Below are 23,650 nucleotides of genomic sequence, written 5' to 3'. Positions count from 1 at the left end.
GGGACTAGAACATGTGTGAAATGATGGAAATTAGCAGCTACTTCATTTTGGGTACACAGCAAAAGTTTCTCTAAGGAGGTAACATTTAAGCCAAGACTTAGTTGGCAATGAGGAGCCAGACTTGCTGGAGCAGGTATTAGTCTATTGGAGCTGCTAGAAGAAAGGATGGGGCGTCTTAGGAACAACAGAATTTTATCTCTCACAGTTCTGGAGCCTGGAAGTCTGAGATCAAGATGTCAGCATGGTTGCTTCGGATGAGGGCCCACTTGCCCATTCCAGCTGTAAGGTCTCACTGTGTTCTCACATGGTGGAGAGTGAGCTAGCTCTCTGGCGTTTTCTTAGTGTTACTAATTACTGGTACTAATCTCACTCTCAAAGATTCTGCCCTCATGACCTAATTACCTCCCAAAGGTCTTAACTTTCAAATACCGTTACATTAGGATGAGAGTTTCAACATATGAAATCTGGGTGATACATTCAGTCCATTGCAGGAGACAACATCCTAGACTGATAAAGCTAAAGGTGCAAAGACCCTAAGGCAAGAATGGGTTTGACACATCTGAGGCACAGGGAGAAAGCCCGTGTAGCTGAAGCAGAGTGGACCCGAGGGACACTGTCGGGTGATGACAGCCTAGAGGTAGGCAGGAACCGGCTCACACCTGCTGGTCCTGTGGTTGGGTGTCTCTCTTTATTGGGGTTTTATTCACCCATTGTTGTGAAGGGGGCTGTAAGTCACTGCAGGCAAGTTCAGCTCCGAGGTCTTCCACCCATCCACCGAAATGGACAGAGGATTCCTGTTCTCGCGGTTTCAGAGTCCCTTTGTTAGGGGCGGCTCTGGAATTCTATGTAGAAGGGAACTGACGGGTAGCAACTTAGGAAACTCATCTTAAAGCTGCATTGCAATAGGAAACGCAATATATTTATTTAGCTTGTGTGATCTAAACTTTTAAAAATATCAATCTAGGCCGGGCGCGGTGGCTCAAGCCTGCAATCCTAGCACTTTGGGAGGCCGAGGTGGGCGGATCACGACGTCAGGAGTTCGAGACCATCCTGGCCAACATAGTGAAACCCTGTCTCTACTAAAAATACAAAAAAATTAGCAGGGCGTGGTGGCGGGCGCCTGTAGTCCCAGCTACTAGGGAGGCTGAGGCAGGAGAATGGCGTGAACCCGGGAGGCAGAGCTTGCAGTGAGCCGAGATGGTGCCACTGCACTTCAGCCTGCGGGACAGAGCCAGACTCTGTCTCCAAAAAAAAAAAAAAAAAAAAAAATCAATCTTTCCAATTCACACTTCCCATAAAAATTGAAGAACGTATATTTTAAGGTGGTTTAAAGGGGCTGTCGGGGATTATTAGGAGTAAAAGGCATTGCACAGAGGCCATCTCCGAGCGCCATCGCCAAGATTGGGTGGTCTCGGGACGCAGACACAACCTGGAGATAAAGAGGCTCGCGTTTGGTACCCGCCCCTTTGCGAAGAGCAGGTGACACCTACGCGGCGGGCGGGCGGGGAACCCATTTCGCATGCGCGGGGCGGTGCCGGGGGCGGTGCTAGGGGGCGGGGCGAGCGGCTGCCTCGCGGATTCGCACGGGTGCTGAGAGGGGCCAGCGAGGGCAGCGTTCACCGCACCTCAGCCCCGGTCCCGGCGCTGCCGCCGCCTGCGTTTCGGTTTGTGAGCAGGCCCGGACGGGCCAGGAGCGAGAGCGAGACTCTGGAGCGGTCGCCGCCGCAGTCGCCCGGACTGGGGAAGGCGGGCGATGCCCCCAACCGCCGCTCGGGCCATGTCCGAGGGGCGCGCGCGTTGTCGCCGCCGGGGCGCCGTGCTCGCCTGTCGTCCCCCGGGCCCAGCCGCTCGTCCGAGGCCCGCGAGGAGTTGCGCCGCCGCCTCCTGGGCCTCATCGAGCGCAGCCGGGTGGTGATCTTCAGCAAGAGCTACTGTCCCCATAGTACTCGGGTAGGCGCGGCCCTCGCCTGTTCCACCGCGCGCGACCGGGCCCGCCACGCGGACGCCACCCGGGGCAGGGCGGGTCTGGGCCGGGGCGCCCGCGGGTCCCGGGCTGCGGCGGTGAGGTCAGCCGCCCGTCCTCTCCTCTCCCCGGTGTTCCCCTGAGGTGGGCTTGTGATAGTGTATCAAAACAGAAACTCTCCTAATTGCGTGACCTCGACCCGGGTTAGGACCCTGTGCCGAGCCTCGGTTCCCCCGTCATGTGAAACGAAGGTACGGGAAGGTTGTGAGGATGACTGAGGTAATTTCAGCTTCATGCACACTGCCTTAGCTTTTAGGGGCGGACTAGGAATCCGTCATTATTCCTAAGGACAAATGTATTCTGAGTTTAAGAATACTTCACTTAGAAACGAGCCTTTGGGTGATAACCTACGTGTAAGGTAGAGACTTTCAACGTTTAGGAATTTACTTCATTTTATAGAAAGTTGAAAAATGATACGTGGAAGACAGTATGCAAAAGCATAAACTATTGGGTTGAGTTCATGAAATGATAGGCTGTGTTTTTCAAATATATTTGAAGTTTACATTGATGTGTATAGTTTCTTAAAACATATTATGCATATACATTTTTAAGAATAATAAAGTGACACTAGTACTGTAGAAGCTTCCTTGGCTGTCTCCTCCCTCCCTCAGGGTTAACCACTATGCAAAATTTCTTTTTTTTTTTTTTTACATTTTTACCAAATATATATATTATTAATCAATATTTGGTTCCTTTTGGCCTGTTTTGGGACTTGATATAAATAGAACCATACATACATAAGTATTCTTCTGCAGTTTTCTTCTTCAACATTTATGTTTCAGAGATTCATGCATGTTAGTATCTGTAGCTGGGGTTCATTAATTTTCATTGCTGACTATTCCCTGGGATGAATCATACTGCTGTTTTTAGTATTTTGGCCTTAAAAAACAGTACAGCTATATGCTTATTCTTGTGCGTAACTCCCAGTGCACTTATAAAAGACTTACTCTAGAATAGATATCTTGAAGCTGAGTTGCTGGGTCATAAAGGATGCATGATTTCTACCTTAGCTAGGTAATGCCCAGCTGAGTTTCCAAGTAGTGATACCAATTTACTCTCCTCCTAGTTTGTAACAATTCATCTTGCTCTACATCCTTGCTAACAGTTGATATTTTTAATTTTTGCCATTCTGGCAATTTTGAAATGGCATTCCATTATGGTTTAATTTTGCATTTCCCAAATGAAGTCCAGTGTGTTCATAGGTCATTTGAGCTTCCTCTTCTATGAGATTATATAGTGTGTTTTTCATTTTTTTCAGGCCTTTTGCCTATTTTCCTATGCAGTGGTTTTTAGTTGTTTGTACTGACTTGTTCTTTATATATTTAGGATGCATATCCTTTGGTTATGTATACAGTAAGTGCTCACTCAACATTGTTGATAGGTTCTTGGAAGCCAACCTTAAGCAAAATGACATGTAACAAAACCAGTTTTATTGTAGGCTAATCGATAGAAATAAGAGTTAAGTTCCTATGGCATATTTCTGACCACAAGAAAAATTACCAAACTTTTAAATAAAGACCCAAAACATGTCTAATATTAAACATTGAAATAAATGTGAGCTATATATACATTTAAGAGATTAATGAGAACAAGGAAGAAAATTATTTACCCAATTTCTGATGAATCAGGAGAGGTCGGGTTCTAATGGTGGTGAGTGAAATAAAAAATGCTTGCAAAGCAGAATTTTAAGGAGCACCTTGTGCCACTGGGCAGTTCAAAAACAAAATCAGAAATACTGAGGGTGCACTGTTGAGTGCTCTCCTACTGCATTCGTTATTGTTTGTGTCTATATGATTATTGTCTACCTGATGAAGTTTTATTTGGCAATAATTTATATTTGCTTATTCATTTCTTTTCCAACCCACTTACTCCATTTCAGGGTTGCAAGTGGCCAGAGCCTATCTTGACAGTTCAGGGTGCTAGGCGGGATCCAAACCTGGCTGGGGAACCATCCCATTGCAGGTGCACTTGCACACACCCCACACTCTCTGTGACTGGGAAAATGTAGATACACCAATTAGCCTAACATGCACATCTTTGGGATGTGGGAGGAAACTGGAGTACCTGGAGAAAACATGAAGAGAAGGTGCAAACTCCACTTGACAGTGGCTCTGGCTGGAAATTGTTTTTTAAATCACTGTTGTAATGAATTAATGTTATTTGAGGACCTGCTGCTGTAGAAAATCTGTCAGATTTAGCTTCCTTTTTCACTCTTTTTATGGGGTTGATATGGTTTGGATCTGTGTTCCCACCCAAATATTGAAATGTAATCCCTAATGCTGGAGGTGAGGCATGGTGAGAGATGAATGGATCATGGGGGTGGATTTCTCATGAATGGTTAATATCATCCCATTGGTACTGTCCTCATGATAGTGAGTTCTCATGAGATCTGGTCATTTAAAAGTCTGTAGCGTCTCCCCACCCCACTCTCTTGCTCCTGCTCTGGCCATGTGAAGTGCTGGCTCCCCCTTTGCCTTTTGCCATCATTGTAAGTTTCCTGAGGCCTCCCAGAAGCCAAGGAGATGCCAGCGTCGTGCTTCCTGTAGAGTCTACAGAACTGTGAGCCAATTAACCCTCTTTTCTTTATATATTACCCAGTCTCATATTTCTTTATAGCAATGGGAGAACAGACTAATACAAGGATCTATTCATTAACTGAAGTTTGTAAATTTAATGTATTTGCTTCTGTCATTCTTTTCCTTTTATGGCTTGCTTTTGGTATCTTATTTAGGAAATCTGTTTCTATTCAGAGATCATAAAGATATTCTCCTGTTTTAGCTCCTGAAAATTGAATACTGTGCTTTTCATACTCACCTTCTTGACGTCTACCTGGGATTGATATTGGTAATATGAGTGAGGATCCAGTTTGTTTTCTTCTTTGTGACTTCCCAGGTGTTCCTGTTTCCTTTTTTGGAGACCGCATCCTTTCCACACTAGTTTGTGTGCTCACTCATCGTTGATCAGGTTCTCATGTATGTGTTGGACTATTTCTGGGGTCTGTTTTCTATCTATGTTTCTTAAGAGTTGTCCTTTGTAGTTTGCATAAACACCAAGAGATCAGAACTGTGTCTGTCTACTGCTGTATTACTGGGGCCTAGACAATAGTGTCAGGCACATAATGTAGGGTGAATTATCTTAAATAATGTTAGTGAAACCCTTGCTGATACAGAAAATCTTAGGATAAATGATCCTCTATTCTGTATGTGTTAACATTTTCAGTAATGTGGCCACGATTTTGAGTCCCATTACATATTTGGACAGTTCTGATTATTGGAATTTTTTTAAGTGAAGCAAAATCTGCCTCTCTGAAATATTTATTCATTCTTGGAGGTGAGCATTGCTCCACTGGGCAGAATTAAGAACCTTTCTTCTGCTTGGAAGGCAGATCTTCCGGTACTTTCACCAGGTGTTTTTCTTGCTTGGCTGAGTAGCCTGCTTTCTTACATGTCCGTCTTTACATGTGGCCACTCACTAACTTGATTGTACAGGGTTTTTTTTTTTGCCCATGAGCCTCTTAAATGTATCCCCCAAAATTAGGCACCATATTCCACATGTGTCCTTATCCTTGCAGAGTCAAGGAGAGAGATTTGTTTCTTGATTGGGCTGCTAATGGCATTCAGTAAGTGTTACTGGGTGCTTAGTGTTGCAGAGACACAGAAATGAATAAACTTTGGTCTTGCCTCCCATACACTCATAGTCTAATTGAGCTGTAATCAACCAGCTTGCATGGGTAGAAAGAAGTACGTAAGAAAAACAAGAGTTGTGGGAATAAGAGATAAAACAGTGGCTTCTGTGGAGGATCAAAACAGTCTAAGAAAATGCCATGTAGGGGGTGGAGCCAAGATGGCCGAATAGGAACAGCTCCAGTCTCCAGCTCCCAGCCCCAGCGACACAGAAGACGGGTGATTTCTGCATTTCTGCTTGAGGTACCGGTTTCATCTCACTAGGGAGTGCCTAACAGTGGGTTCAGGACAGTCGGTGAAGCGCACTGTGCGTGAGCCGAAGCAGGGCGAGGCATTGCCTCACTCGGGAAGCGCAAGGGGTCAGGGAGTTCCCTTTCCTAGTCAAAGAAAGGGGAAACAGACGGCACCTGGAATATCGGGTCAGTCCCGTCCTAATACTGCGCTTTTCCAACGGGCCTGGAAAACGGCACACTGGGAGATTGTGTCCCGCACCTGGCTCGGAGGGTCCTAGGCCCACAGAGTCTTGCTGATTGCTAGCACAGCAGTCTGAGATCACGCTGCAAGGCGGCAACGAGGCTGGGGGAGGGGCGCCCGCCATTGCCCAGGCTTGCTTAGGTAAACAAAGCAGCCAGGAAGCTCGAACTGGGTGGAGCCCACCACAGCTCAAGGAGGCCTGCCTGCCTCTGTAGGCTCCACCTCTGGGGGCAGGGCACAGACAACCAAAAACTCAGCGAGAACCTCCACAGCCTTAAATGTCCCTGTCTGACTGACAGCTTTGAAGAGAGTAGTGGTTCTCCCAGCACGCAGCTGGAGATCTGAGAATGGACAGACTGCCTCCTAAAGTGGGTCCCTCACCCCTGAGCAGCCTAACTGGGAGGCACCCCCCCAGTAGGGACAGACTGACACCTCATTCAACCGGGTACTCCTCTGAGACAAAACTTTCAGAGGAACTATCAGACAGCTGAATTTGTGGTCTCACGAAAATCCGCTGTTCTGCAGCCACCGGTGCTGACACCCAGCCAAACAGGGTCTGGAGTGGACCTCTAGTAAACTCCAACAGACCTGCAGCTGAGGGTCTTGTCTGGTAGAAGGAAAATTAACAAACAGAAAGGACGTCCACACCAAAAACCCATCTGTACATCACCATCATCGAAGACAAAAAGTAGACAAAACCACAAAGATGGGGAAAAAACAGACCAAAAAAACTGGAAACTCTAAAAAACAGAGCACCTCTCCTCCTCCAAAGGAACGCAGTTCCTCACCAGCAACGGAACAAAGCTGGATGGAGGATGACTTTGATGATTTGAGAGAAGAAGGCTTCAGACGATCAAACTACTCTGAGCTACGAGAGGAAATTCAAAACAATAGCAAAGAAGTTAAAAACTTTGAAAAAAAATTAGAAGAATGGATAACTAGAATAACCAATGGAGAGAAGGGCTTAAAGGAGATGATGGAGCTGAAAGCCAAGTTTCGAGAACTACGCGAAGAATGCAGAAGCCTCAGTAGCAGATGCGATCAACTGGAAGAAAGGGTATCGCTGATAGAAGATGAAATGAATGAAATGAAGAGAGAAGGGAAGTTTAGAGAAAAAAGAATAAAAAGAAATGAACAAAGCCTCCAAGAAATTTGGGACTATGTGAAAAGACCAAACCTACGTCTGATTGGTGTACCTGAAAATGATGGGGAGAATGGAACCAAGTTGGAAAACACTCTGCAAGATATTATCCAGGAGAACTTCCCCAATCTAGCAAGGCAGGCCAGCATTCAGATTCAGGAAATACAGAGAACGCCACAAAGATACTCCTCGAGAAGGGCAACTCCAAGACACATAATTGTCAGATTCACCAAAGTTGAAATGAAGGAAAAAATGTTAAGGGCAGCCAGAGAGAAAGGTCGGGTTACCCACAAAGGGAAGCCCATCAGACTAACAGCTGATCTCTCAGCAGAAACTCTACAAGCCAGAAGAGAGTGGGGGCCGATATTCAACATTCTTAAAGAAAAGAATTTTCAACCCAGAATTTCCTATCCCGCCAAACTGAGCTTCATAAGTGAAGGAGAAATAAAATACTTTACAGACAAGCAAACGCTGAGTGATTTTGTCACCACCAGGCCTGCCCTAAAAGAGCTCCTGAAGGAAGCACTAAACATGGAAAGGAACAACCGGTACCAGCCCCTGCAAAAACATGCCAAATTGTAAAGACCATCGAGGCTAGGAAGAAACTATAGCAACTAACAAGCAAAATAACCAACTAACATCATAATGACAGGATCAGATTCACACATAACAATATTCACGTTAAATGTAAATGGGCTAAATGCTCCAATCAAAAGATACAGACTGGCAAACTGGATAAGGAGTCAGGACCCATCAGTGTGCTGTATTCAGGAAACCCATCTCACGTGCAGAGACACACATAGACTCAAAATAAAGGGATGGAGGAAGCTCTATCAAGCAACTGGAAAACAAAAAAAGGCAGGGGTTGCAATCCTAGTCTCTGATAAAATAGACTTTAAACCAACAAAGATCAAAAGAGACAAAGAAGGCCATTACATAATGGTAAAGGGATCAATTCAACAAGAAGAGCTAACTATCCTAAATATATATGCACCCAACACAGGAGCACCCAGATTCATAAAGCAAGTCCTCAGTGACCTACAAAGGGACTTAAACTCCCACACAATAATAATGGGAGATTTTAACACCCCACTGTCAGCATTAGACAGATCAACGAGACAGAAAGTTAACAAGGATATCCAGGAATTGAACTCAGCTCTACATAAAGTGGACCTAATAGACATCTACAGAACTCTCCACCCCAAATCAACAGAATATATATTTTTTTCAGCACCACACCACACCTATTCCAAAATTGATCACATAGTTGGAAGTAAAGCTCTTCTCAGCAAATGTAAAGGAACAGAGATTATAACAAACTCTCAGACCACAGTGCAATCAAACTAGAACTCAGGATTAAGAAACTCAGTCAAAACCGCTCAACTACATGGAAACTGAACAACCTGCTCCTGAATGACTATTGGGTACATAATGAAATGAAGGCAGAAATAAAGATGTTCTTTGAAACCAACGAGAACAAAGACACAACATACCAGAATCTCTGGGACACGTTCAAAGCAGTGTGTAGAGGGAAATTTATAGCACTAAATGCCCACAAGAGAAAGCAGGAAAGATCCAAAATTGACACCCTAACATCACAATTAAAAGAACTAGAAAAGCAAGAGCAAACACATTCAAAAGCTAGCAGAAGGCTAGAAATAACTAAAATCAGAGCAGAACTGAAGGAAATAGAGACACAAAAAACCCTTCAAAAAATTAATGAATCCAGGAGCTGGTTTTTTGAAAAGATCAACAAAATTGATGGACCGCTAGCAAGACTAATGAAGAAAAGAGAGAAGTATCAAATAGATGCAATAAAAAACGAAAAAGGGGATATCACCACTGATCCCACAGAAATACAATCTACCATCAGAGAATACTACAAACACCTCTATGCAAATAAACTAGAAAATCTAGAAGAAATGGATAAATTCCTCGGCAAATACACCCTCCCAAGACTAAACCAGGAAGAAGTTGAATCTCTGAATAGACCAATAACAGGTTCTGAAATTGTGGCAATAATCAATAGCTTACCAACCAAAAAGAGTCCAGGACCTGATGGATTCACAGCTGAATTCTACCAGAGGTACAAGGAGGAACTGGTACCATTCCTTCTGAAACTATTCCAATCGATAGAAAAAGAGGGAATCCTCCCTAACACATTTTACGAAGCCAGCATCGTCCTGATACCAAAACCTGGCAGAGACATAACCAAAAAAGAGAATTTCAGACCAATATCCTTGATGAACATTGATGCAAAAATCCTCAATAAAATACTGGCAAACCGAATCCAGCAGCACATCAAAAAGCTTATCCACCATGATCAAGTGGGCTTCATCCCTGGGATGCAAGGCTGGTTCAACATATGCAAATCAATAAATGTAATCCAGCATATAAACAGAACCAAAGACAAAAACCACATGATTATCTCAATAGATGCAGAAAAGGCCTTTGACAAAATTCAACAACCCTTCATGCTAAAAACTCTCAATAAATTAGGTATTGATGGGACGTATCTCAAAATAATAAGAGCTATCTACAACAAACCCACAGCCAATATCATACTGAATGGGCAAAAACTGGAAGCATTCCCTCTGAAAACTGGCACAAGACAGGGATGCCCTCTCTCACCGCTCCTATTCAACATAGTGCTGGAAGTTCTGGCCAGAGCAATCAGGCAGGAGAAGGAAATAAAGGGTATTCAATTAGGAAAAGAGGAAGTCAAATTGTCCCTGTTTGCAGATGACATGATTGTATATCTAGAAAACCCCATTGTCTCAGCCCAAAATCTCCTTAAGCTGATTAGCAACTTCAGCAAAGTCTCAGGATACAAAATCAATGTACAAAAATCACAAGCATTCTTGTACACCAATAACAGACAAACAGAGAGCCAAATCATGAGTGAACTCCCATTCACAATTGCTTCAAATAGAATAAAATACCTAGGAATCCAACTTACAAGGGATGTGAAGGACCTCTTCAAGGAGAACTACAAACCAATGCTCAATGAAATAAAAGAGGATACAAACAAATGGAAGAACATTCCATGCTCATGGGTTGGAAGAATCAATATCGTGAAAATGGCCATACTGCCCAAGGTAATTTATAGATTCAATGCCATCCCCATCAAGCTACCAATGACTTTCTTCACAGAATTGGAAAAAACTACTTTAAAGTTCATATGGAACCAAAAAAGAGCCCGCATCGCCAAGTCAATCCTAAGCCAAAAGAACAAAGCTGGAGGCATCACGCTACCTGACTTTAAACTATACTACAAGGCTACAGTAACCAAAACAGCATGGTACTGGTACCACAACAGAGACATAGATCAATGGAACAGAACAGAGCCCTCAGAAATGATGCCGCATAGCTACAACTATCTGATCTTTGACAAACCTGACAAAAACAAGAAATGGGGAAAGGATTCCCTATTTAATAAATGGTGCTGGGAAAACTGGCTAGCCATATGTAGAAAGCTGCAACTGGATCCCTTCCTTACACCTTATACAAAAATTAATTCAAGATGGATTAAAGACTTATATGTTAGACCTAAAACCATTAAAATCCTACAAGAAAACCTAGGCAATACCATTCAGGACATAGGCGTGGGCAAGGACTTCATGTCTAAAACACCAAAAGCAATGGCAACAAAAGCCAAAATCGACAAATGGGATCTCATTAAACTAAAGAGCTTCTGCACAGCAGAAGAAACTAACATCAGAGTGAACAGGCAACCTACACAATGGGAGAAAATTTTTGCAACCTACTCATCTGACAAAGGGCTAATATCCAGAATCTACAATGAACTCAAACAAATTTACAAGAAAAAAACAAACAACCCCATCAAAAAGTGGGCAGAGGACATGAACAGACACTTCTCAAAAGAAGACATTTATGCAGCCAAAAAACACATGAAGAAATGCTCCTCATCACTGGCCATCAGAGAAATGCAAATCAAAACCACAGTGAGATACCATCTCACACCAGTTAGAATGGCCATCATTAAAAAATCAGGAAACAACAGGTGCTGGAGAGGATGTGGAGAAATAGGAACACTTTTACACTGTTGGTGGGACTGTAAACTAGTTTAACCATTGCGGAAGTCAGTGTGGCGATTCCTCAGGGATCTAGAACTAGAAATACCATTTGACCCAGCCATCCCATTACTGGGTATATACCCAAAGGACTATAAATCATGCTGCTATAAAGACACATGCACACGTATGTTTATAGTGGCACTATTCACAATAGCAAAGAGTTGGAACCAACCCAAATGTCCAACAACGATAGACTGGATTAAGAAAATGTGGCACATATACACCATGGAATACTATGCAGCCATAAAAAATGATGAGTTTGTGTCCTTTGTAGGGACATGGATGAAACTGGAAAACATCATTCTCAGTAAACTATCACAAGGACAAAAAACCAAACACCGCATGTTCTCACTCATAGGTGGGAATTGAACAATGAGAACTCATGGACACAGGAAGGGGAACATCACGCTCCGGGGACTGTTGTGGGGTGGGGGGAGGGGGGAGGGACAGCATTAGGAGATACACCTAATGCTAAATGACGAGTTAATGGGTGCAGGAAATCAACATGGCACATGGATACATATGTAACAAACCTGCACATTGTGCACATGTACCCTAAAACCCTAAAGTATAATAAAAAAAAAAAAAAAAAGAAAATGCCATGTAAGCTGGTCCTTGAGGGATAAGTTAGAATCTGTAGGTAAGAAAGAGTATCTAGCTAAGAAACTAGTATCAGCAAAGATAGATAACAATAAAAGGAAAATAGTATGGCTGAGCATAAGGTATATGCAAGGGAATCAGGAAGATTCATTGGAAAATGACTGGAAGTTTAGTTTCAAAGGTGATTTAGGGAGGTTTTTTTTTTTGTTTTTTTTTTTTTTTTTTTTTTTTTGAGATGAGGTCTTGCTCTGTTGCCCAGGCTGGAGTGCAGTGGCTTGATCTTGGCTCACTGCAACTTCTGCCTCCCAGTCTCAGGTGATCCTCCCACATAAGCCTTCCAAATAGGTGGGACTACAGGTGCATGCCACCACACCTCAGTAATTTTTGTATTTTTTGTACAGACAATGTTTCACCATGTTGCCCAGGCTGGTCTTGAGCACCTGCACTCAAGTGATCCACCCGCCTGGCCTCCCAAAGAGCTGGGATTACAGGCGTGAGCCACCATGCCTGGCCAGGGAGGTCTTAAAATGCTTGCTAGTAAGTGTGGACTTAACGATGTGGCAAAGAAAAGTCATCTCACGCTTGTGAGCAGTGTCTGACCTGTGATTTGAAATCTAGCCATCATATGAAACTAGACTCAGTGTAGAGGCAGCTAGACTAGTTGGAAAGTCAATGTTAAAGGACAGATGTAAGATAATAACGCAAACTAAACAGTGAATAAAATGCCCTGACTTTTAGAAGTACTTTTTCCACATTAATTTTAAGCCATGTTTCTCCAGTCCTGAATTCATACATTTGTGAATTACAAATTTCTATTTCCATTGGTTTGCTTTTTTGAAAATATTGTGATAAAATATACATAACATAAAACTTACCATTTTTAACTATTTTTTAGTGTAGAGTTCAGTGGTACTAAGTACATGCACATTGTTGTGCAACCATCAGCAGCATCCATCCACAGAACTTTTTCATCTTCCCAAACTGAAATTCTATATCCATTAAACACTTATTCCCTTTTCCTCCTTCTCCCAGCCCCTGACGACCATCGTCCGACTTTCTGTCTCTATGAATATGACTGCTCTAGGTACCTCATATGAGTTGAGTCATGCAGTATTTGTCTTTTTGTGTCTGGTTTATTTCACTTAGAGTAATGTCCTGAATATTCAATGATGTTGTGGCATGTGTCAGAATTTCCTTTCTTTTAAAGACTGAATCATATTCCACTGTATGTATATAACACATTTTGTTTATCCATTTATATGTCAATGGTCACTTGCATTGCTTCCACCTTTTGGCTTTTATAAATAATGTTTCTATGAACATGGGTGTACAAATATTTATTTGAGTCTCTGCTTTCAATTCCTTTTGGTACATACCTAGAAATGGAGTTGCTTGATTATATGATGTTTCTGTTTGTAATTTTTTGAGGAACTGTCATTCTGTTTTCCATAGTGGCAACACTATTTTACATTCCCACCAAAGTGCAGAAGGGTCCCAGTTTCTCTGCATCCTCACCAACATTTGTTATTTTCTGTGTTTTTAAAAATAATACTTATCCTAATGGATGTGAAGTATTATCTCATTGTGGTTTTGATTCGCGTTTCACTAAAGATTAGTGATGATGAACAACTTTTCACATGCTTATTATTGGCCGTTTGTATCTCTTATTTGAAGAAATATCTATTCAAGTGCTTTCCCATTTTTAAGTTGGGGTTTTAACTTTTTTGTTCTTGAGTTTTAGGAGTTCTCTATATAATCTAGATATTAATCCCTTATATATGTGATTTGCAAATACCCTATTCAGTTCCTTGGGTCGCCTCTTTACTCAGTTGATAATGTCCTCTTTTCTTTTTAAGAGATAGCATCTTGCTATGTTGCCCAGGCTGGAGTGCCGTGGCTATTCACAGGTGTGATCAAAATGCATTACAGCCCCAAACTCCTGAACTCAATGATCCTCCTGTCTCAGCCTCCTGAGTAGATAACTGTCCTTTGATGAACAAGAGTTTCACATTTTTGTGAGGTGCTATTTGTCTGTTGTTTCTTTTGTCGCTTGTGCCTTTGAGATCATATCCATAAAAGCATTGCCAAAGCCAGTGTTGTGACACTTTTGCCGTGTGTTTTCTTCTAAGAGTTTTATAGTTTTAGCTCTGACATTTGGGTCTTTGATCGATTTCGAGTTAATTTCCGTACATGGTGTTAGGTAAGGGTCCAGTTTCATTCTTTTGTTAGTGGACAGCCAATTTTCTCAGCATCATTTGTTGAAAAGACTATCCTTTCCCCATTGCATGGTCTTGGCACCCTTGTTAAAAATCATTTCCCTGTATATGTGAGGCTTTATTTCTGTGCTCTCTGGTCTCTTCCTTGGTCTATAAGCCTGTCTTTATGCCAGTACGGCACTGTTTTGATTACTATATCTTTGTAGTAAGTTTTGAAATCAGGAAGCATGAGTTCTTCCACTTTGTTCTTCTTTACAAGATTGTTCTGGTTATTCAGGGTCCTTTGAAATTCCATATGAATTTTAGGTTGGATTTTTCTATTTCTGCAAAAAAGATCATTGGGATTTTGATAAGGATTACATTAAATCTGTAGATTGCTTTGGGTACTACTGACATCTTTGCAGTATAAAATCTTCCAATCCATGAATATGGGATGTTGTTATTTGTTGCTATCTTATTTAATTCCTTTCAGCAACATTTGTGGTTTTCAACATCTAAGTCTTTTGCTTTCTTGGTTAAATTTCTTCCTAAGTATTTAGTTCTTCTTCTTGCTGTTATAAATGAATTTTTTTTCTCAATTTCCATTTTGGATTGTTCGTTATTGGTATACAGAAAATCAACTGAATTTTGTGTGTTGATTTTGTACAATGCAACTTTGCTGAATTTCTTTATTTCAATAGTTTTGGTATGTGTGTGTCTGTGAAATCTTTAGGTTTTCTACACATGAGATCATGTTGTCTGTGAACAGAGATAATTTAACTTATTTTCCAGTTTGGATGCCTTTTATTTCTTTTTCTTGTGGTATTGCTCTGGCTAGGACTAATAGTACTTTTTTTGGAGGGGGATAGGGTCTTCTTGCTGTGTCACCCAGGCTGTTGTGAAGTGGTGTGATCATGGCTCACTGCAGCTTCAAACTTCTGGTCTTCAGCGATCCTCCCACCTCAGCCTCCTGAGTACCTGGGACTACGGGCATGTGCCGCCATGCCTGGCTAATTTGTTTTTTTATTTTTTGTAGAGATGGGGTCTTACTCAGTGGAAGGAGAGGAGTAGCATTGTGGGTGTGTTGCCTGTGAGATGCCTGTGGGACACGCAGGTGGAAAATAGATGCTGCCTCTCTTGAGTTCAGAAAAGAGATTTGGGCCAAAGTTGTAGATTTGAAAGTCATAAGAGACAGTAAAAAGAAGGCAAGGGATGGCCTGAGATGATTCTGGGAAGATGTGTAGAGGAAAGGAAAAAATCAAAAACAAAAACAAAAACCACCTGTCGGCTAGAACTCCTGTTCCTCCAGAACATTTATTTTTGACATCTCTCATTACTATGTTCATATTTCATAGCTGTTGAATCTTTTGTGAGAGTGAAACTTAGCTAAATTTTTGTTACAGGTGAAAGAACTCTTTTCTTCTTTGGGAGTCGAATGTAACGTCTTGGAACTTGATCAAGTTGGTAAGTAGACCAGTTACTACATAGTGTTGTTTATAATAAATGCCAACAAGATTGACTTCTTTCCATTTACTTTGTTCAATTCAGATTACTCTTGTCTTCGGGTTAAATGAGGCATTTTTGTCTACATTCAGCCATGCAGAAAATGAACCCTTATGTGGCAGATAAATTGGTGTAGGTTTTTTATTTATACATTTTCCATATTTGAGGGAAGGGAGTAGGAGGAAGATATATAAGCTACTCCCTTTGAAATACTTGAGGCGTTTCAGATGTATCTGCCAGCTCTCTAGCAGAACAGATTAAGCTGTAACAAATGAAAAGGATCCACTCCCATTTCCTGGCTATGTCATCCACCAGGGAGAGTGCATTAAGTTTTTAGCTTTATACTTTTGAATTCTTGGCATTCATACATCTAATATTAGTTGAGCACTTTACACATAAGGAGCTTTTCAGGGGTGAGGGCGTGGTGATGAACAGAACAAGTTTGATTTCTGCCTTCATAGAACCTCACTGACTCATTTTAACCAAGTTGCCTTAATGAATGAAATGCTCTCGAATCTTGGAGACTTTTCTAAAGAGTATACCAATAAGGTAGTCTTAAGTAGTCATGGACTAGTTTTATTTTTAGGGATGGAAAATAAATATTGGACTATGACCATAAACATTTTTCCAATGTAATTGTAAGAAGTGTTTTCTGAGTTATTGTTACAGCAGATTTTATCTTGATACTTGCTCTTTAAAGAGGGCTCTAATCTGTCTTGGCATAGTCACTGAATAATATATCAAAATCTAATTTTGAAGGGTTTATCTTTGAAGGAATCAGTAGATCTTTATTTTTTAAGATTTTCTTTGAAAGCAAGGATGTTTTCCCCTCTTGAGTTATCATTTCATAAAGTTATATAACACACTGACCTGTTATGAATATGTACATGTGAACATTTGAGTGTTGTAACACTTTAGCTTAACTCACAAAGATTTGGAACTCTTTTCAGTGTTTTTATATATAGTTTTTTTCTTCTTTAGATGATGGGGCCAAGATTCAAGAAGTGCTGTCAGAAATCACTAATCAGAAAACCGTGCCCAATATTTTCGTGAATAAAGTGCATGTAGGTGGATGTGACCAAACTTTCCAGGTAATAATAGTATTACATGTTCTTCAATGCTGTTTGTTCACATTTTTAAAAGTATTTAAAAGAAGAGAAAATGGTTTTTAGGAGTCCACTCATCTTTTGGAAGTTATAAAATGAAGCATATAGGATAATTATCAGATAATATTGATTGCTTTAAGGGAAATTAGCTTTTCTGCCAGCCTGAACTTCAGAAGCTAGGATTTTTGTGTGAGGGCACCAGGACAAACCAGTGGGCCACCCTGAAGACATCCCAGGTCTTTTCCTCCTGATGGGGAGAGATAACATTACTGTTTGCCCAGTAAAAAGAGGTCAACACTGACATTCTTGTCTAGGGCAATTAGAATTCCTGTTAAGACTGCTAACCTTGGGGTGGTTGCCAAAGGCCTATGGCTTTTGATTTTTTGATCCCTGGAGTGCTACAAATGAACAGGAGTTGTTAAGTAAGCAATGATAGGTAAAAATTGATGTTTATTAAATAAGGTCTTTATTTTATAATTATTTACCTTTATTAAAATTCTACTCTGTCGCATCCTTTATATATGTATACAATATGAGTAATCAGTGGTTGATTAAATAGTTGTATTTGAGGCTTTTTTATGGAGAAAAAAGATTGTCTACGTTGTGTGTTAATCTATGATCAGCATCCTTATGCAGTAACAGTCTGCCTTATTAGTCCTAGAATTTATAACCTAGTTCACATAGTGGTAAGTCCCGTAATTATAGCCCCTAAACACCTTCTGAAGTGCTTGTCTTGCCAATCCTAACTTGGAAAATGATGTCCAAGAATAAATCTGTAGATGCAGAGAGAGCAATTCTATTATTTCAAGACAGAAAGATATTTCTTGGATGGCAGATCCTGAGGAGGTGGATTTCTCTAAGGGCACCTAAAAATAAGGAGGCCAAAGGGGCCCTTTTTAGAATGTCCCTAAAACCTTCTTGGGCACCCGTTCTTCATGGGGACACATGGCATCTGGTGAGTCCACGTAGTTATGAAGCACCTGTTGTGTGTTACAGGAAGGGCTAGTTTGATCATGGTATCTGTCTAAAACCAAGGTAATGGGAATGAGCAACTGACTTGGCATAAAGAAAACTGTTACTAAATCACACATCGAATCTCTAACATCATCTAAGCTACTTTTGATCACAAGGAGGGCCAAATGAGCAAGAGGATACGGCCCAGGGCCAGCATCATGACTGTTGCTGAAAGAAAATGGGAGATGTTGGTGTTGTATAGGAAGCTCACCAGTGTAACTACAAAAGTTAGATCGATTTATGAGAAGCCACGACAAAATTTGCTGATAATGCATAAGAATTGTTTTCAAAATGAAGACTAGCACAAGTGAGCTAATGAAAAATGATACTTGGCTATTCCACTGCACTTGACTATAACATTTTGATAATTAGACCAAGGAAAATGACCTCATCTTACATAGATACAGAGCCACAACCTTCTAGGTTATTTGGCACATTCCTAGCTAGGTTATTTGACACATTCCTAGCTGTCAGGTGTAAGAAGGGACAAAAACACACGTACTTTGGTATAAGTTCTAACTAGTTGGACCCTATTTTTAAATAGCATCCAGATAAATTTACAATTCCAATTTAGATGAATTATAGATTGTTCCTAAGATTTTTATAAAAGAAATCCATACTAATTGAACATAGGGTGTACATAAATAGCTGTAAAACTTTAAATTCTGCAGTGTTCTTTCTCCTGTAATTAAACCATAGGCATATCAGAGTGGTTTGTTACAGAAGCTCCTTCAGGAAGGTTCGGCATATGATTATGATCTCATCATCATCGGTGGTGGTTCTGGAGGCCTTTCATGTGCGAAGGTATGAAAATAGAAATGAAACTCGTAGATAATCTTCCTAATGACTGCCATAGCTATTTCTTCTGCTACTTAAAAAAAAAAAAACTAATATTACAGTTTAAGCTTTTGTTGTAATAGCTGGTATAATTCAGGTAAAAGATTGTGTGTCACACAAAAACAGTCTTTTAGGGAAGACAGAAATTGAGGGAGTGTCAGGAAAGTGACAAGATCTTTATATGTAATTTTTGTTGTTGTTCATTTGTAGGAAGCTGCCATTTTGGGAAAGAAAGTTATGGTGCTAGACTTTGTTGTCCCGTCACCTCAGGGCACATCCTGGGGTAAGCCACTTTTCTCTGTTGTTCCTCTCTGCCCTTTACATATGTTGTTTGCTTTATGTAATCTCATTTAATCCTCACAACAATCTCAAGAGGTATAACTCGCCTGTTTCTTGGATAAGAAACAAGCGAGTCTAGGCCTGGCCCAGAGGCACATGCCTGTAATCTCAGCACTTTGAGAGGTCCAGGAGTTCCAGACTAGCCTGGAAATATAGTGAGACCTTATCTCTATTCAAAAAAATAAAATTTTAAAAAAATTTAAAAAAAGAAATTGAGTCTTAGTGAGGATATAGTTAACAAGCAGTGATGTTGGAAAGATAATATAAACATTAATAAGGAAGATTTTGCAAAAAGAAAAAAAAATTCCATGACCCCAGTATTTCAGCACTTCTGCCGTAGTATTTTTTTGAGTGTATAGTTGAGGTCACAGTGTATGTACTGTGTCGTAGTCACGTAAGTTTGCCAGAAACACTTTTCTTTGTTTCTGTGTCGGTTTCATAATTGACTATATTAGCTGCACAATAGCTGATGGAGTTAGTGTATGTAATAATTATAGTTCAGCTTAACAAGGAGACCAATGACCAGCCCTATGACTCTGCTGTCTACTATAGACTAGAGTGCTCACCTTTCCATATTGTTTTTCCACAGTGAAAAGAGCACATAGATTTTGTTCTGGATGTTTTCCATTTATTCTTTAAACGCATTCCCCCTCTGCCTCTGCCCTGCCCTATGCCCCATAAGACTGATCTGTTGGCAGCCTTGCCCTCTGGCTTCTGGGGCGGCTTGGCCACTTCAGGGTAACAAGAAGAGGGCAGAAGGAGAGTGGAGTTGGGATTTCATTCCCCTTGCTCCTTCCCTGATGGGTCCCTGCATCTTCCTGTGAAAAGCCACCCCCTCCATTGGATGGCCGGCTCCCTCTGGGTGGTGGCACTCAGTTTCCTTGCCCCTTCACATGGGGCTGCCAATGCTACCCTGCTGTCACTAGTTTAGGGAACTATTCTATCCCTTTTTGCTCTTTCTGCTTACACCTTTGTGATAATTTCTCTGTTAATCCTTCAGTTACCCAACTCAAGTGTGTCTTTTCTGCTAGAAAAAATTTTCTGGCAGATTTTTTTCACATAAAGTGTAAAAATCAATTTTTAAAATTCAAACTTACTCAGAAAGTTATAGCCTAGAATTTTATATACAAAAGCTAATCTACCTTGATTTTTCTCATAATATTCTTGTGGTGTCTGTACACTTGTTTTTTGTCCCTCACCCTGGCCTCTTTTCTCTTTTTCTCCTCCCGTTCTCCCTTTCTTGTCCAGAAATAATTCTACTTATCTGGCATACCAGAAGACACTACAGTCAGAGAGAATCTGAGACCTGCCCTGCAAAGGGGCACTCTGTTTTGCATAATCCATTTTGTGTTGTTCAGGACTCAGAGTAAATGTGACCAGGCAGCTTGCAGTTGACAATGTAGCTCCGAGGAGTCAGAGTTATGGAGAGTACAGGGCTGGAAGCTGAGATTCTCACCCTTGGTGTAGGACATATCTAATTAATCTTAGATCATTCTGATCTCTGTGGATCAGACTGAAGTGAAAGTTTTGGACACTGTGCCCAGAAAACTTCTCACATGCACATCTGTATTTTTATTCATCCTTGGGTCTCTTCTGTGGACCCATAGTCGGAAAATTTGGGTTCATCCCTTCTGTCTTTTTTTGGGGTGGGGCGTCATCCCCCCCACCACTGAGCTTGTCATTTCCACATGTTTTAATATAATATGATTGCAGATGTGTGAAACTAGACACACAAAGAAGCATTAAAACTTGTTTTCTTTCTCAGGTCTTGGTGGCACTTGTGTAAATGTAGGTTGTATTCCTAAGAAATTGATGCATCAGGCTGCCCTTTTGGGGCAGGCATTATGTGACTCAAGGAAATTTGGCTGGGAGTATGATCAACAAGGTGAGTAATGGTACATAAAGTATAGATTGAGAGAAAAGAAAAAAATGAGTTTTTTAGATAAAGACTTGGTATTCATATTTTTATAGTTGAGTTCGTAATTCATTTAATGAACATTCATTAGGAAGCCACTGTGTCAGCCAGGCATAGAGGATGCAAAAGGGCCCTGCTCTTGTGGGCCTCACCACCTAGAGAGATAATTGTCTCAGCTGCAGCAATTCCACACCCTTAGCAGAATCTAAAAGATTAAATAATCGCTATTTTCAGACTTCTTTCAAGTATAAGCAAAATAGAATAGCAAAGGTTATTGTTGGAATTATATCTGTTATTATAACCTTTTTTCTTAGTGGTTATATATATCTTTGGGTAATGAAAAGTGGAAAAGAAATTCATCCAGTAAGCATGTATTAGCTAAGCTCTGGGGATACAGATGTGAGAAAGACAGAGCTGCCTGTAAGCAGCACGTAGTCCATGGGAGAGAGACAAGGAGATCCATTCGGTGCACTCAAATTAGCCATGCTGCTTTGAGTATTGGCTCCATGTAGCCTTGTGGGTGGTGGGGGAGTGTCAGGGAAAGCTCTTCAGACAAGGTGACCCTTGAGCTGTGTCCGGAAGGTCACAGAGGAGTAGGACCTTTAACACTGGAAGCAGCTTGGTGAACACTATGGAGATGTGAGGAAACATGGTGTTTTGGGGGGTTAGTAATGGCTGGAGTGAAGGGTAGATGAAGGGAGTTGAAGCAGGAAAGGGGCATGAGCCACCGCTGTGATTCCAGGTGCCACTGTCAAGCTAAGTAGCAAGCAGAAAAAAGCTCCCTAAAGAAAATGATGCTTATTTGGGAATTGGGCACTGCAACTGGAATATGTGTGCCATAGTAAACTATGTGCATGTTCAGATGTTCAGGGACGTAAAGGAAGACAAGGGTTTCCTAAGCAAAAATGAGGAGGATGATATGATTGTTTTGAAATGATTATCCTTGGCTACAAGGATCAATAACTAGGGTGACTCAAGTCCGAGGTTGGACAGGCAGTTGCTGGGCAGATATCCTGGAAGATGTATTTTTATGTAAGGTTGTGATGGCCTTTGGGCAAGTTTGTGGTTTTTGTAGTCTTTGTGATGATTCTGTTATCAGGCATAGAAACCAGGAAACCCTTTCTTCATGGCCTTCCCCAGCTCTGTTTGTCAGAGAATTTTTTTTTTTTTTTTTACACAAGTTACTCTATTTTGATTCTGACAACTTTCACATCTTTTTATGGCACTGAGGAACTTAGAAAAGAGAGGAAAGTATAGGGAAGTGGGGGCAAGAAATGACAGAGGATTGAGCAAAGACTGAAGTCAGGTTGAAGAGTAGTTGAAGGCATAAAATTGACCAGATGTGGTGGCCAGTTGGATGTAGACTTGGCTGTGTATCAGAATGTCTTGTGGACTTTAAGAAAAATTACAAACCACTTGTCTCTTTGTGCAGAGATTTTGATCTGGTAGATATGGGCAGTGAATGTACACGTTTAAAGCATCATAGATGATCCTGGTTCTGACCATAGCCAGGTGATTATGACGGCATCCAGGTCATGGTAGGATATGGAGTGAGGGAGAGGAAAGAATACAGGAAGAGAGACTGGGGGGAAATGGGATACTGTTCACTGAGATAGAAAACACAGGCAGCTTTGGTTTATTGGCAGGGTGGGGTTGAGTTCAGGATAATGGGTTGATGCTGGACACATTTCTCCAGTCAACTCAATGGAGAGCTTTAGGTCAAGCTAGGATCAGCTGGTTGTAGATAAAATGAGGCCTCCCTACTTGGCAGTGTAATTTGGGGGTAGTTTTATTCGCTTTCAAGAATCCTTCTTCTGGTTGGGCGTAGTGACTCACACCTATAATCCCAGCACTTTGGGAGGCTGAGGTAGAAGGATTGTTCAAGCCCAGGAGATTGAGACCAGCCTGGGCAATGTAGTGAGACTCTGTCTCTAGAAAAAATAGAAAAATTAGCCAGGCATGGTGGCATGCACCTGTAGTCCCAGCTACTCGGGAGGCTGAGGTAAGAGGATAGCTTGAGTCCAAGGAGGTCAAGGCTGCAGTGAGCTCTGATTGCGCCACTGCACTCCAGCCTGGGTAAGAGAATGAGATCTTGTCTCGAAAAAAAAAAAAAATCTTTCTTTTCCCTAAATCCTTCATCTTACTTGCACACTGTACTTCAGGTGCCTTGGGAACATCCTGGTAGAGTTTGCTGTATGAGAAAGGTTTGTTCCCAAAAGAGAGCTGGGCGAGAGCTGGGTGTGAGAGGCACAGCACATGGGGGATTGGGGAGAATGAAAAGCATAGAAAACAGAGATAGAACACTGAGATATTTTAATACCTACAGTAACTGGGTGAGGAAAAGGAGGAAAACCAAGAGAGTTGAATCACAGAAGCCAGGAGGGGTTTGGCTTTTTTAAGGGCATGATTGGAGCCTTAGGGAGTCTAAAAAGAGCACTAACTGAATCAAATGCTGCAGAAAGGCTAAATGGAATAGGATTTGAATTATGCACATTTTAACTTGGCAGGTACTTTTTAAAATAAATGTCTACACTGTTTTTCTCTTTTTAAAATAAATGTCTACACTGTTTCAAAACTAATTGAGTCCAAGAGGGGAGAAGCCCCTAAAACCTCAGTGGTAGGGAAGAGGCTGTAAAGGGTGAATCACACCACTCATTCTGTGTTGGAGACACAGCAGGCAGAGGTGGCTTGTGTGGGTGACATCATACCTGTGTGGTCTGTGC

At 41.4% G+C, this 23,650-nt stretch overlaps 1 protein-coding gene across 1 annotated transcript in view; it reads left to right on the top strand.

Annotated features, from left to right (window-relative positions):
* The first annotated feature begins 2,130 nt into the window (after positions 1-2,130).
* Positions 2,131-23,650, top strand: part of TXNRD3 (thioredoxin reductase 3) — a 52,492-nt gene continuing 30,972 nt past the window's right edge. The window contains exons 1-6 of the mRNA XM_055260223.2: positions 2,131-2,214; positions 15,617-15,677; positions 16,698-16,807; positions 18,536-18,640; positions 18,884-18,956; positions 20,778-20,897. Coding sequence (XP_055116198.2) covers positions 18,911-18,956; positions 20,778-20,897 — 166 coding nt within the window. The 5' untranslated portion in view covers positions 2,131-2,214; positions 15,617-15,677; positions 16,698-16,807; positions 18,536-18,640; positions 18,884-18,910. The remainder of the gene's footprint in view (positions 2,215-15,616; positions 15,678-16,697; positions 16,808-18,535; positions 18,641-18,883; positions 18,957-20,777; positions 20,898-23,650) is intronic.

The sequence above is a fragment of the Symphalangus syndactylus genome, chromosome 21 (assembly GCF_028878055.3).
Source record: "Symphalangus syndactylus isolate Jambi chromosome 21, NHGRI_mSymSyn1-v2.1_pri, whole genome shotgun sequence".
Lineage (NCBI taxonomy): Eukaryota > Metazoa > Chordata > Mammalia > Primates > Hylobatidae > Symphalangus > Symphalangus syndactylus.
The sequence above is the reverse complement of the archived record's forward strand: the minus strand, read 5'-3'. Positions and strand labels throughout refer to the sequence as shown.